The sequence below is a fragment of the Anticarsia gemmatalis genome, chromosome 2 (assembly GCF_050436995.1).
Source record: "Anticarsia gemmatalis isolate Benzon Research Colony breed Stoneville strain chromosome 2, ilAntGemm2 primary, whole genome shotgun sequence".
Lineage (NCBI taxonomy): Eukaryota > Metazoa > Arthropoda > Insecta > Lepidoptera > Erebidae > Anticarsia > Anticarsia gemmatalis.
Window position 1 is genome coordinate 6,504,773 of NC_134746.1, and position 15,717 is coordinate 6,520,489.

Here is a 15,717-nt window from a genome sequence, read left to right on the forward strand (position 1 = left end):
CACTAATATCTTATAATGATGCAGCGGAGTCTCCAATTTAAATAATATGACCTTTTCAGAATTATTGTGATTGAACTAAGAATACCAATATACAAATTCCTTCAAACTGCGTTTTGTAGTGTATAATGTTATATCGACATTTAATTTTCCACACAATGTGTCGATGAAATGTAATAATCTGTCGTAATTCTATGTCAAAACTCATCATAACTTTTAAAAATGGCAGCACATTTCATGAATTTTTTTCATGTGTCAACTCGAAGCTGTCAAAGTCAAAAGTCATAACAAAAACAATATTTACCAAACAACACACACTAGAGACAGAAAAGCGTTGCGTTTTATAATAAAAAACCTCACAACAACAGTAAAAGTTCGTTTCATTAATTAATTCAATTTTATAATGCCGCAGACATTTCAAGTATTGCGATGTTACAAGTGTTTAGTTTTTCAGGTAAGCAATACAAAGAGGTTATGTATGAGTTAGTTTATTTTTATAATATGACGGTCGTACATTTATTCTTTTTCTCAAATCAACACAGGTTCATCAAACCAAGAAGTCAATTAAATGGGAATGTAAGTTGTGTGGCGAGAAACAATCAATTAAGAGACATTATGGAATTGGTACCGGCAAGGATTGTAGAATACATGTACAAAAACTAAATAGTCTTAGAGGTGAAATAGATGAATTAAAATGTGGTCAAATGGCTAGAAATCAAGATAGCGATGAAGCAAGTGAAAGTGAGTCTTTAGAACTGCAAGAATGTAATTTCCAGCCCGCAGCAGTCAAAGACAGTAAGTGGTCTAACTATGTAGAACAACAGGAAGAGAAGTTAGAAGAGCCTAATGAGCCGATGCTTCTTGGAGATGCAGAAGTTGTTCTTGAAATACCTAAGAAGAGAAGAAAGCAGTTCCAAAGCTTTTCTAGAACTAATAGATATAGTAAAACTGAGGCTGGAGATTACGGAACAAGACAAAACACCTATGACAAAGTGAACACAGATGATTCCTTAAGTATTAGTACAATTCATTCTGTTTCCAGTATTGAGCCTGCTTCTAATTTTGGTACAGGAATATTTGATAAAGAAAATAGAACAAAAGCAAAAGTTCCTCACAAAACATTTGCTCCTCCAGTATTGAGTAAGAATTCAAAATGGGCAGAATTTAATGAGACAGATGCCGCATTATCACCTGATATGGACAAACCACAAAATAATATTACAAAGGCTTATTCTAATGTAAATGTTAATTTAAAATATGAATCCCTTCAGCCAGATGAAATTAAAAAAGGAATTGAAATGAAAAAGAAATTTATTCCACCTGTGTTGAATAAGAATTCAAAATGGGCACAGTTTGCTGATGCTGATGATGAAACAACTGATACATTATGTTCACAAAACCTAGGTGCATCACAAAGTAAGCTCATGTTTTCTCAATGTGATGAAACTGAACTTGATAATGTCTTAGATCTATGATTATTACTTGAGTAAATAGATACTTTTAAGTAAAGATGTAGGTATAACATTTCATTTTATTTTTATAAAAGACCATTGAATACTATAATTTGTTTTAACAATCTTATGATGTTACCATTTTGCCAATGATTGTTTGATGTTGTTTAAAAATGACTCTTTTAAGGGTGAATGTTGTTTTCTGAATTAAAGTCAAATAATATTTTCCAATAATTTTATTATTACAACCAATACACATTATCATCACAATGGCAACAGTTTAATATCACTTTCATTAATGTCTACTAGATAAATAGCGAGTGTACTACAGGCATACTCTTACATCATAACACCTACAACAAATTTCAATGATTACATCCAACAGAGGTCTCACAGCTCCCAAACTATATGTGACAGTGAGATATACACATACATGTCTGCTGCACTCTAGTCCCGCGTGGGCGTGAGCACACCTCTAAGCCGCACTATCACAAGGTGAGTAGTTACTGCTTGAAGCTAACATTAACAATATTACATGGATAATAATTGCAGAATATTTATTAAAGCTACATGTACACAGACTCACAGAAAGACAGATCTATAAAGAATTATTGTACCGGCTGACTCTTGCAATGTTCAAGTCACACTTAAAGCTAGTCTTGTTCAAATATTATTATTAATGTAAAAAAATCTAAAATAGTAAAGTCACAAATATTCCAAATGTCCTTTGCTTTGGGCAGTGCATTTTTATAGTACTACTTAATAAAAATGTTGAATCTACATATTGTAGATTAATCAATAATTCCAAAATTTGAAGACAGTAAAGACAGCCATAAAGTTTAAATTATGTAGAGTACATAACAGGAAGCCCTACTGCTTTCGATGTATAGTAAGAATACCTTAGAATTTATAAATGTTTACTCACTTATGTATAATATCATTCAGACTGTTACTATGTTTACGTACAAGATTTAAGTTGACTCGTATGTAGATGGAAACTTCCATAATATCTATAAACTAATTTGATAGTTTCATTGGCTCGTCACCTACAGTCGCGGGCCGGCGTCGTGTGATTGAAGCCCGTCCTCACGTAACTCTGCGTCCTTAAATATTAGCAAACTATCGTTATTGCTCCCGCCCCGTGCTGCCTGCAATGTCCCCTCGTAGTTGAGCAGTGTGTCTGCTCAGTGTCATGTTCCAGAATGTTAGCACTACAGTGACTAGTACGGCGTCATGTGCCTACGTCTGTGAAGCTCTCGAGCGCGAGCGTAGCGTCGACCGTAGCTCCACCGCCATGCCCTGGGAACAAACATTTAATAAATATCAAAAGGACTTAAAACTTGCAGTCCGGGAAGAATAAATAATAAGGAACATGATAGGTATTCACATAAGGGTCATAATAGGATCCTACCTTTCATTATACCCGACATTGTCACCTCTATACAAGTGATCTTCGAAACGGTCGTCAAATCGTCGATTTACTGTTTCTTCACTGCTCCCTGGGAAAAAAGATTTGGATTTAGTCCTTATAATAATAATAATATATTTATTTTAAGATCCTCAATTTTGCTACGATATGATGTGTGTATTTACTTACCCATCGGGTTGGAATGTGAGAACCGGCGGCAGGAAGGACCGCGGCACGTGAGCAGTTGTTGCAACTGATTGTGAAAGTATTCCTTCTCAGCCGTAGTCAAGTACTTCACACGATTTTGAGTTTCAAACGGATCTGAAATTACAACAAACGATCTTATAAGTTTTATGCAAAATTATTATTATCATTTATTCAAGAAATGGACCATCTTTCCGACTTATGTTCGCTGTAATAACAACTTCCAATCTAATTAACTATCAATTACTTAGATAGTGTTTTAAATAAATAGGAAATCTATAAAAAGAATTAAGTTTTTAGCTAAGCTTGGTATCTAGCTGTCTGCTAATTTATCTGTATCTGATTTAGTAGCATCCAAGCATTCGACTAGTTTATGTATACTGACCGATCCTCAAGTTGTAATAAGTGACAAGTCCGGTGATGAACTCGCAGTAGAGCAGGTTGTGTGTAGCGTTGATGGTTCGCACGCAGTTGTACGTGTTGTTGGACGTGCTCATACAGAAGCAGAAGGGGCCCGCCGTCCAGAACGGAGCCGTGCGCCAGTGGTCGTTGTCGTGACGATAACAGTTCATTCTCTCCGACTCACATAACTTCTCTAATTCCGCCTGTAACCAACATAACGTGTTATTCAACTCTCTAAAATGTATTGTCCAAGTTAGATGTTTAAGAAATGTGTAAGTACCCTCTTTTTGGCTTTCCGTAATTTCTTTTGTAGCAACTGTGCTTTACGTTTTCTCTGCTCATCTCTTGCCTTCTGCGCTGCTTCTAAATAGCTGTGTCCAGGTCCTCGAGTTTTCCTATTAAAAGAAGATATAAAATTAGAAATAATCCGTTTGTACTTGATTTAAGTATAAACATCTAAGAAGGTATATAAAAATAAACGTAAACCTACCTATTTTCTTCACAATAACACACATGTTTGTCTTCATTTTCAATAAACAGTGGGTGCAGTCTTCTCTGGAACACATCAACTGGTTTGTCGAAAATGCCCATGGTTTTAGAAGGTCCTTTGTTCGGGTTGCTTTGTTCGTACTCTGAAGCGTCAAGTCTCGCGGGGCCGAGGTTCAGGGGCGCTACTGTCGTGTGTTTTGTCGTGGTCGGTTTGTTTGTAGTTGTACTTGTTGTAGCCTCACTTGTAGTACTGCTACTGGTAGTGGGCTTAGTCGTCGAAATCATCTTATCTATAGTAGAACTGTAATAATTCACATTTCGAGTAAAATACGCTTCATCCGTAGAAGTTTCTTCAGGTGCTCGTTTTGTGGCCACATCCACGCGTTTCACAAACTCTGTTGTCACTTCTGCTTCAGTCGTCACTATACTCTGTACCGTACTCTTATCATCTTCCACAGTGTTTTGATCTAAATAATTACCTTCTATAATGACAGTCGTCACCTGAGGTTTAAGTAAATCTACTTTGAAATCGGTACTGTTTATAGGTACATCTACTTCATTGGTAATGTTAGGTGTAAGTGTCGTGGGCACCTTCGTCGTAGTCTCATTCTTCAACTGTACGCCAAATACATCATCTTTGGTTTTAGCATTGACTGTAGGTAACACGAATTCATTCGACTGCCTGAATTTCTTTTCTTGAGTCGTATTGTTCCTGTGTTTTGCTTTCGTCCTATGTAGTCTTGTTTTTCTTAAATGCTCTTTAGAACTGTTATGATCATGTGTGATGGTCTTATTCAAAACGTGATGATTGATCACAGCAGGATGAACTGTTTGCGTTTCAATCACAGGCTTTGCAGTTTTTAAATGCCTCTTTATCTCCTTTAAATCCTCCAGTTTTGTTCGTAACTGTCGTATTTGATCTTCTAAACTTAATCTATTCGTGTGCCATGCCTTCAAATCATTGTATATTATTTGCGAACAGTTAATGCTTCCGTCTTTCTCAATTTTGCATTCCAAAGACGATTCATTATTGTTTATTATGGCATCATTCTTTTTATGTTTGTTGTGGTTCCTATTGTGTTGAGCTCTACGTTTTATTCTTTTATGTTCTATGTTTTCTTTGGTACGTTCATAAGCCTCGAGGAATGCTTCCGTTTCTAGAATAAGTTTATCTATCTTGTCCTTGGTGTTTAAGCTCTCTAGTTCATCAATGGGTTCGTTTTTGAAACTCAAGTGTCCGATACTAGGGTTTTCTTTAAGTATGCTGTCGACTGTATTCGGTTCATAGACGTCATTGTCAATGGACCTTCTCGTGCGAGTGGCGTTTTCTTTGATGAGGTCGCCGGGTCGTCGTGCTATGGTCCCGTCAGTTTCGAGTCTCGTATAAACAAGTCCGCTTGGCGTGAAACAGGCACACTTCTTAGTGCTCATCTTCGATTGTCCCGTGATGGATTCGCTCTGTAAAACGGAGAGATACGACTTTTTAAACCAATATAATGCCGAATAACCATAAAAGAGGTTTTAAGATGTCCATATTGTGATGATATTCACCTCATATCTGCACTTGTGTCGCCGCCAGCGTCCGTTGACGAGCACACACTTCCACTTCCTGCCGGCGGAGCACGGCGCGCGCAGCTCGGCCTTCGAGCAGTCAGCCGCGATGCGAGCAGCCTTACTCTCCATACTTGCGTCTGCTGCTTCTGTTACATACAAATACAATTTCAAAACTTTCGTTTCAGGAATGTTCAGTGCCTCGGAATTTGAGTACGAGTTTCGAAATATCGATTTTTTATCTGCAAGTATTTAAGAAATTTTGAATTAAATCAGCAGGTTATTGCAGTATTTCAATATGGTCAAACCTCTATTGCTTTCCATTAGAAAAAAAAGACAAAGTACGAGTTAATTCAAAATGATTCCATATGGAAATAATAATAGATTTACCTATAGGTTACGAAATGTAAGCGAAATTTTGATCCAAATGGTCAATAAAATAAGAACCTGAGCTAATCATCTCTTTAAACGTGTAGTAACTTACGTTCAAAGAACTTGGCCCCCGGCAGTAGGAAGTTCGGTTGTTCCTCTGCGTCGAGCGCCTTCTCGAGACTCGCCTCAAGGAGCGGATTATGACTCTCGTTGGTGATCAGCGGCTCTGAGGACTTCTTGATCGGCTCACTCACCTCACTCTCAGAGCTTTCCTATAGCACACACAACGACATTTTACAAATTAAAAATCTAATTTCTTTATACGTAGTTACAAACCTTAATGTGACTTCGTAATAATATATTTATAAGTAGCATAGGTACTTACTTACCTGAAGATTGATGAAAATATAATTGAGAGAACTAAAGCTTCACTTTTGACAAATTCTATGTTCAGTTTATTTAACGATAGGTTTTTTTATAAATTGTGAAACTGGCTCTTAATGACATAACCTGTGTAAAAACCCTGTAATTCGTTACAACAAAAAATGTCTGAGGCGCTGTCTCCACGGGCGAGAGAATTGCGACGAGTCCGCCCTCGTATCGTCGGACAATCTCCACGAACGAGCGATAATTCCGCCGCGTATCGTCGCGAGTCGTAACGGAATCGCAGAGATTCCGCGGCTACCAGTAGTTACACAAATTGACTATCGTTAATCATAGAATAAGTAATCATCCCTATATATCCTCACATCGTCATCATCATCATCAGGTTCCAGGAAGTCATCATCATCAGTGTCTTCATCGAAGTCGCCGCTCTCGGACGAGTGAGGGGGGGACGTGGTCGCTCTGTTCTCGTTCATCTCGCGGCTGTACTTGTTCTCGCGACGGTGGCCCATGCCTGGTAACTCGCGGCGACCAGAACTGGAGATAAAGATTTTGATTATGAATCTACTACATTTAACTATTTAAGTTTCTAAACAAATATTGGTTTTCGAAACTTTATAACGTTATAGACTGTTGTTAAAAATGTCGAAACTGTCCCCTACTACGCGTCCCACAGCATATGAGTGCGGAATAAGATTACGTAGATTTTGGACTTTAAATTTAAATATTACCAAATATCTAAAGTAAAAAGGTAAAGCTTCATGTAAATATACTCATTTGCGACTTACAACGGTTATTACCTAATTAATAGAAAATATTATAGTCCTCTTCTTTTTTAATAGAAATTACCTAGAACATGAAAGAACATGATGTCGCTCTGTTCGCTCTCGAATTTTCGTAAAGAATATCATAACAGGTTAACATTTTTTTTGTGGACCTAACTAACTGTACCTATAATGAAAATTCAATTAATTTTGGATGTATTATAATGGGTACCTTTCCACAAGGAAGCTATCAGGCCAGTGCGCAGCTGCATGACGTCGTCGTCTTGGCTGCAAGAGCGGCAGCAAGGAGCGACCGTCCATGTGCGCCGGAGGCTCCACACCGCCCATGTCCAGGAACGTTGGCGCCAAGTCGATGTTCAGCACTATATCGTCCACGCTGTTTACACAAAAATAAGTATTGAATATCCGCTATTAACTTTGTTATTTTTTGTTAGGTAAAGTTTAATGACATTAAGTTTAACATCTTACATTTTTTAATGAGTACAGACTCTGTTCTCATAAAAAAAATAATAATCAAACAAACTATTTTCTAATTTAGTAATGGTAATACTGGCTGTAACGTATCAAAATAATTGACTAGCAGCCTTTTACATTTAAAAATAAATAATATTTTTTCAATTCTAATGGCTTCCGAGATATTTTTCCGACCCAATCAAGCCAGAGTGTTTTATAGGTTACGTAAATGAGGTTGGCATCGAGAAAAATATTGAAAGATAAATCTGTTCAAAGTAAAGATAGGGAACATTTTTATTGAAAGCACTTTTTAATTAATTACGCAGTTACAAAGAAAATATAAAAATACTCACACAGTGCCGGGCTCCACTCCAGGCCCTCTCACAAGGAAGGGTACTCTGATATCGAACTCAAAGGGGAAGCTCTTGCCTTTGACCAAGCCGAACTGGCCCAAGTGATAGCCGTGGTCTGAAGTGTACACCAAATACGTGTTATCTAGTTCACCTAACGCCTTTAGTTCTTGATAAACTCGCTCTACAGCCTGCAAAAAAGATGGGTGTAAGGAAAAACTCGCTATTATAAGAAGTTTAATCGCTGCTGATAAATAGTAAACGTAGAGATATAATATGAAGATTATACTTACGTAAATATTGAAAAAGAAGGGAGGAGGACATATTATAACATTTGTATCATTTATGTAAACATTTCACTGATTAATTTGAGTGAAAAAAGGCAAGGATCTCTTCGCTAAAGGGTCCTCGAAAATGTTCCAAATAAGTCTAATTAGGGACCAACCAGGCGACATTGAGTTCAGCGTATTCTATTTATGTACTTTGATTTATTATTTGTTTAGTCAAAACTTTCAATTCGGTAAGAAAAATACGCAATTAGGCCTCGATAAAAGTGCCAATAGTCAATAAAATTGAGAATATATAACAAAAACAATAAATTGGAAACATAGTCTTAAGAATCTCAGCAGCAAACATTTCACGGAAGCAATAGTTGTAAATAAAAGTATTGTTGACGCACCATATCAACGCTCTGCAACGTTTGCAATCGTTTAGTCATCAGCAGGTCGGTGAACTGACGATGGATCGGCTTCATCTTGTCTGTCACGCGAAGAATCCACTGTTTGTCTGGATTTGGCGCCATGTCGTACGTCGGAGTACTACGGGTTAGCAACAAAATGAAGATTAAACAACGTGATTCATAGCACATCGGGTAACTGAGAAACTATAATGATATAGCTGCTAAGTATTTTTTATAATATAATGTTGTTTAAATTGTTATAAATATCGCAATACTTTTATTACCCTTGGTAATGTGTTTGTATCCATTTCTTTACAGATTTTTTTTTTAATGATTTAACTGAAACAAAAACTTTGATATTATGACAAACCTCCTATATTGTTTAAATGCTGGTTACAGATGCTATAATAAATATTTTATGCCATTAAATGGATTTAAAAAAAGAGAAACTTTTTTTTCTTGTTTCTAATGGCTGTTTTATATTTTTTCATCATAAATCAGCCAGGACGCTTTAAGCGTTAAAATAAATCTTTTAAAAAAGTATGAATTACCCAGAAAGATTTTATGCCTAGAACTACACCTACAGTCCCACAAACTTTTTTGCTTAAGAAAGTACACAACAAACATTTATTAAAAGTGAAAATGCAAGTTGCACTGGTTAGTTTATTGCCCAGTCAGCATATAATTATCAAGTTTCATTAAAAAGCAAGTGCAACAGTATATTTACGGCCCCGTAATTGCAATTCCTGTATGTTAATCCGGCTGAAAGACGAGAATCTACTTCACAAATTAGTGTTAGAATGTATAATATAGGTTTTAGTAGATAACCAGATCGTTAATCTGAATTGAGGACAAGCTGGTTTTCTGTAAGCCACGTCATTAACAGAGTTAGACACAAATTATAGATTTAATGTCAACAATCAGACTCTCCCAGACACTTCGAACAGTTGTATTGCAACTAAGTAGGTAAGTAGGTACCTCTGCTCAAACATGAGAATATAATTATGTTTCAAGCACTGCAAGTTACTACTGAAATTACCATAAACAATTTTTACCCCTATTAGTTTTTAGTTTTGAGTGATTGAATAAATACAATAATGCTCTATGGTCGGCATATCATTGTCACGTCATATTGGATACCGAAGATGCAGCTCTTACTTGAAGAGCTAATTTGTCTTTACTTTTTTAAAAGTTTTAATTTAATCATCATTATAATAAAGGTTATCAGATATTCATGTATTTATAAGCATACGTAATGGCGTCAAAATCGCAACATTAGGATAAAATATTACACATTTCTTAGACGTTAATTATAAGATTAGAAACATTATCCACGCAATAAATTAGCGAATTTATGCTTATTTTATTTATTTCATAATAAAAACGACAATACCAGCGGTTATGTGCTAATGGCGATCAAAAGGTCGTGAGTTCAAATCTTATTCCGTGAAAAAGTGGCATAACACACGAGTGACAAAAAACCTAATCATTTTTATTGGTCAGTTGAATACATTATTATTATTTAATAGCAGATTATATGGAATTATATAAATTAGCTATATGTATATGTTCCATACCTACATCCTCATGCTGTCATAGCTTCATAGGTTAGACCGTATTAAATAAATATAATTTTAACCATATAACTAAAGAACCCGTGTACAAAAAAAGTGATTTAAAAAGTTGTTTACCAATTTAAAGATTATTGAAATTATAATAATATTTCATGTTTTTTTGGCAATTATTTAAGGATTGTATTATTCAGAGCCGCGTTGCAGAAACACGATCAACACGGACCCGCCGCGAGAGGCGTGGCGCGACGAAGCTTAATTACAAATTAATACACACAGCGTTCTCAACTAATAACACTGTTAAGACAAATAAAAAGTAAGCTTAAATATAATGTATTCTGCGCCATTAGAGTATACAATATTACATATTAAAAGGTTCATTTTAGACATTTTTCAATTCGCGTTTGTCGGCGCGGGCCGAGGACAGGTTCCTTGCGATACGCCCGACCACACAATACGTCGATGGCTGAATATTAAAACATGCCAGGGTTACCAATTTAAAAGGATAAAAGTTAAGCCGACACTCTCAGTTCCTCGATTTTGTATAAAAATTAGCATTAATCTTGTATGAAAGCATCAAATTATTCGTAACCTTTATGCGATCATTTATTTATTTTTCACCATCTCCCGATGAGTATCAGTGCATTTTAAAAGTGGGATTTTCATGTATAGGCAGCCACTTTATCCCTTCACAATAACTTTGTGAGACACTTTTGAGTTCAAGACCTACCCTATACCTCCCGTTTCAAAAAAGTTTGACCGTTTCAAAAAACCTTGTAGACACAACATTTTGAAGCAAAAAAATAAAAATAAATTATACTTCGTACTACTCGTAAATAATGCACCTGGTAATTAAGTCAAAAATATAACTAAAACTTTACCAAAATAACCCATTAAAGATATTTACAGTAAACGAATTACCTACAACAAGAGCCATGTTTCTTCTTCGCAATGAATATCGCGCAAAGGACAATAAAAGCAAGTGAACGTGAACCCTGAGCTCAGCGTAGGGTCCCGCACCGAGTCTGGTTGCCGGCGCCGTCGCGTCGCCCTGGCGTCCACCGCAATGTACACAACCTGGACTAATCAACCACCACTCTATGTCACTCTCCAGCGTAATAAATAACTGTAGAGATTATATTTAAAACGATGATAAAGAATTGTTTCTGGTTAATAACGGAGCCTTTTATTAATTGTTCAGTTTTACAGATAGAATTTATCGGCTAATTTTCTGTAAGATTTATTTTTATAACAAAAAACTGCTCTAACTTTAATTCTGTCGAAAAATCTGTGAAATTTCAATTGAATCAACGTGTCTACAAACTATATAAATAAGTTATCAATAACATTTTCGTGGAACTGGGTGCATTTTACTGATACTCATTAAAATTTTCAATTTTGCAAAAATGTTTAATATCATAAACATATCAGCAAAGTTAGTAAGTACAAGTTTTCCTACAAACAAGTGCAGGTTGTAAATACTACCCCGTCAAAGTGGTCAGCCATCACTATCGATCAAATGTTCCATATCAGAGTAACCATTATCGTTTATTGGATTATTACCGGAAACCTGTTCTAGGAACTACATTAGCTAGTGTAGTAAATAGTAAAGCTCTATGGCATAACACTCATTCAATGAAGGCAGTAAAATTATAGTAGCATTCGAACAATAGGCTGTTACGGAATTTCTTTGCTTATTATATTGTTTACACTGTTTGTAGAAGAATGACATGGAAGTAAGTAACTGAAATGATATAAGTAAGATAAGACGAAGGTTGTTTTTCCCTGAAGGCAGGATTTATTTATTTTTAGACACCTTTTTCACGTATTGGCGTTTCGATGTGGGCGAAAGGTCATGTCAATCCTACTTATTGTTGAAAGATTATCAATGGTCAATTAATACCCAATATGTATTTGTATGACATGCGTGTTATTAAATATTGTAATTATCTAAGCTAAATAACTAAACACATGACTGAAAACTTTTCAGATAAACCTTTCTAAGAAACTATTTGCAGAAATATAATCATTCCTTTTGGATTAATAGAGCAACTTTTCAATACTAAGCGGAACGAAAGTCTTCATAGTAAATTATAAGTCGGGCACTATAATTATCTCGACATCTGCTATCTAGAGGCATCCACTTTACATAAACGGAACGTGTGATGTTTCCAATTACAATCAGCGATTGGATCGGAAACAACTTAGTACATACGTTGTAAACTTGTAACGTTATAAGTCAGCCCTAACCGCTGCGGCACTGCTACTTTAACGAAGGCTTCATCGAGCAGGAGTCTTAGCACGACTACAAATAAACAGTTTAACATTTATATGTTAAGTAATGATTGGGATAAAGATTGTGTCGTTTATTTGCATCGGCGTAGCTTTTAACCGCCGGCTGCAGTCGCCCGACCGGTATAATTTATGCGACGATCGGCACAACGAGAGACATGGCCGTCGAATGTTTCAACCGTACGATAAATAAAATCATGCAAGGAAGTCGTCCGTATAAAAAATAACGTAAAATATGCACATACATACATTTTTGATGCATTTATGTAGAGCTGCGGCTGTACTTTTATGTTCTACTGAGATGCACCAACGACGCCAATAATTGTGTACAAAAAATACATCGGGTTTTTTACTTATCTGTATATGGAATGTTAAAAAGTCGTTAAATAATAAAGAGGCGGCTCTTTATCAACTTAACGATAATTTCGTCGGCTTGGATTACAGAGGCATTAGCATCGAAAATTACTATAATACTCGCTCACTTATGACGAGAAACAGCATTAACACAAAGCATTCAAGAAGAATAAAATTGAAACCTAGTACCGAGAGAGTATACCTATATAAAGGAAAGGACACTAACGTAACATAACAATAGTCGCCTGAACAATGTAAAAGTTACGCTCAGTACTTACTAGCTATTTTTATGCTAAATTTATTCGTGTATTTTATGTAAACATTTTGTTCAGAGGCTACGTAATTGATTCAACAAAGTGAAAAATCTTCGGCCGAGGGTCTGTTTCTGAAGGATCCGTTCACTGAGATAGAAACTTGATGGACGTTTTAATACCAATTTTAATGCTTGGTCTATTACTGAACATTTTCTTTATAACGTTTTTGTATTTGTTTGAAAAAAGATTTATTAATGTAGTTACTAGTCATGCGCTCCATAAACGAGCCTATTTTTATTTTATAAAGACATGTTTCTTGTCAAAAACCAACTGTCTGACATAATTCGAACTCTATCAGCCTCGAAATATGAAAACTCATCGATATGATGAAGTTGAAACGAGTAGCTATCATACATATTCAGCGTGCATATTGTGTGGGCGAGCCGACAGGGCGACAGAGCGCAGGGTGCAGGGAACGTCGCGCGACGTCGCGCCACTCGCAATAACACTACATCGTGCATCTGCGACATCCGACACCCGATACCTCCCGCAACATCTGCCGCGCACGAATACTGATCCACTATTGTAATGGAATATGGAATATTCTATACTCTATTTGGCTTAAAGCTGTCTGTTAGATTGTGATTGCTCGTTTCCGTGTTGGCTGCAACAACACTAGGTATTGTAGAGTTATTCTCCAGGGCTGTGATTCCAAAATATATGTCGCATTTCTTTTACAATTCCGTTTTGTGTAATCTGGTTCATGAACATATTTTCATAAAGAACGCTCCCGCTCTGCCTGTATGCAATTCGACAATTGATACGTGAGTCAAATGCCACGCGCGACACCTGCCGGCGCGTGCCGTGAGCGATATTCTCGTTACATTATTCGGCGCCTACAACTTCCGCGGAATGAGCGAGCGAGTGTGATGCCCCCGAAATCGTAAGAGACCAGAATATAACGTCGGGCTGAGTCTAAACATTCTTATGAAACATAAATCAGCCTCGCGCCAGCTCCCGCCTGAGTGGAAGTCAAATTATTCAGGGCATCGCGTCCGCCGTAAGTGTACGTGAAGTTTTCGGAGAGTTCCACCGCGAAAAAAGGTCGTTCGTGATTATGAACACGCCTCGACTTAAGCCAGTATAAAATGGACAGCTTTTTACTATCTAGTATGAGGAAGTTATAATGTGCTAAGGATTTAATACTTTTCATGCTAACGTGAATAATTTACACGACAGTAGACAGTGTTCACACAGAAGATTATGCAAACTCGGGGAAATTTATTTGTTTAAGTAAATGTCCCTACAGACCGACAAAAGGCCGACGTCTGCAAGTATTTACATTGGACTTTTGTGATGAAGCCACTTAGTCACAGAAATATTAGTATGACAATCTGGATAACTCAAGTAAACAAGTATTGAAAACACCGATGTTTACAATGTGCAGGCTTCACTTTATGAAAATATTCGTATTACGAGATATTTTCTACATTAAACATTATATTATGATTTCAAGCAACTTCATATTATCATTTCTCTTAAGGCTGTAGTATAATAAATAACGAATAGGTTAATGAGATCTTAAAAAGTAATGATAGTAAGTTGGTTCCGCTCATTTGGTGAGGGTCTCCAGTAAACATCCCTAAGAGTATTTTTACAGCTAAATGTTGTAGGGTCGACCACAAACAACGAAGTGGCATCCCGAAAGCTATTTGACTTGGAAGGAGCCCGAAAGCCCAAGTTCTTAAATATTTAAACAGTAAACCAACCATCTTGGATACCCTCGCAAAAAAAGCCAATTAGTGTTTTGTCGAAATGCTTTGAGATATCATGATTCGTAATGCTTGCAGATAATCAAAATAAAACGTGATTTCACATTTAATTATAGTCTGTGACGAGTGAAATTTCGAGACTCCCAGGGGAATATATTAAGAATTGAAATATATTGATTAAAGAGGTACAATCTATCGTCCTTTTTTGAAATATTATTATGAGAACAACATATTAATTCAGGAGAGACTTTTGAAAATTACCCCTGGAATATCCAATATCGCATTATAGTAAGATCTAGGAACATAAGATACGCGTGAAAAGATGTCAGAGGTCACCATACAGAGAATAACGTTACCTGCCTTCAGGAAGTATCAGATCATAAGAGGTGTATTAAGTTACGCATATTATAGCCATTTATTTGTTTCTCACGCATAAGTAAACAGTACCTTCTTTGAAGATTACTTAATACTTGATCTCTTATTTGGTAAACAAACAGCACGAAAGTCTTTGTTCAAACTGCATCAATACTCAGTTGGTATAAAAAACGTCTGTCTACTATGCTTTTACAGTAACAAGAAATAAAACTTTATATGAATTGTCCTGTGAAAAAACAAAAGTGAACGACTGCCCTCGTTCACTTTTGTTTTTTGACAAAAAGCGTATGCAAATGGCAGATCCTAGTCGTAAGATATTACGTAATTATACTGTTATAGGGTTACGCAATGAGCTATCCCACAGTTAAAACCAAAAATTTAAAAAGTTTATCGTGAATTACACATAATTATAACCTTCGATAGTAGGTCTCTACTCCCAACGAAAAATCGCAACGTATAGGTTTAATATAAAGCTGTTAAAAAATACATTTGTTTAGTGTTTAACATTATAATCACAATATTTTAGCAGTAACCGTGTAATAAAATATCCGTACATACATTATGGCTGTAAGAA

At 36.1% G+C, this 15,717-nt stretch overlaps 2 protein-coding genes across 3 annotated transcripts in view; one reads left to right on the plus strand and one right to left on the minus strand.

Moving 5' to 3' along the window:
• Positions 1–160: 160 nt before the first annotated feature.
• Positions 161–1,598, plus strand: LOC142981683 (uncharacterized). Its single transcript, XM_076127756.1, has 2 exons — positions 161–451; positions 540–1,598. The coding sequence occupies exons 1-2, from the start codon at positions 401–403 to the stop codon at positions 1,470–1,472; spliced, it is 984 nt and encodes a 327-aa protein (XP_075983871.1). The 5' UTR covers positions 161–400; the 3' UTR covers positions 1,473–1,598.
• Positions 1,599–1,666: 68 nt separating this feature from the next.
• The window catches only part of Sulf1 (Extracellular sulfatase Sulf1), an 82,653-nt gene continuing 68,602 nt past the window's right edge, over positions 1,667–15,717 (minus strand). Inside the window, exons 6-17 of one of the 2 annotated variants that reach the window (XM_076127695.1) lie at positions 8,526–8,664; positions 7,850–8,037; positions 7,255–7,419; positions 6,624–6,795; positions 5,987–6,146; positions 5,503–5,651; positions 3,953–5,409; positions 3,743–3,857; positions 3,446–3,665; positions 3,046–3,177; positions 2,860–2,947; positions 1,667–2,747 (exon numbers count right to left, since the gene is read on the minus strand). In XM_076127695.1, the coding sequence (XP_075983810.1) occupies positions 2,669–2,747; positions 2,860–2,947; positions 3,046–3,177; positions 3,446–3,665; positions 3,743–3,857; positions 3,953–5,409; positions 5,503–5,651; positions 5,987–6,146; positions 6,624–6,795; positions 7,255–7,419; positions 7,850–8,037; positions 8,526–8,664 (3,064 nt within the window). In that variant the 3' untranslated portion in view covers positions 1,667–2,668. Of the gene's footprint in view, positions 2,748–2,859; positions 2,948–3,045; positions 3,178–3,445; positions 3,666–3,742; positions 3,858–3,952; positions 5,431–5,502; positions 5,652–5,986; positions 6,147–6,623; positions 6,796–7,254; positions 7,420–7,849; positions 8,038–8,525; positions 8,665–15,717 lie in introns of both variants that reach the window. The other variant, XM_076127687.1, reaches the window with a different exon arrangement.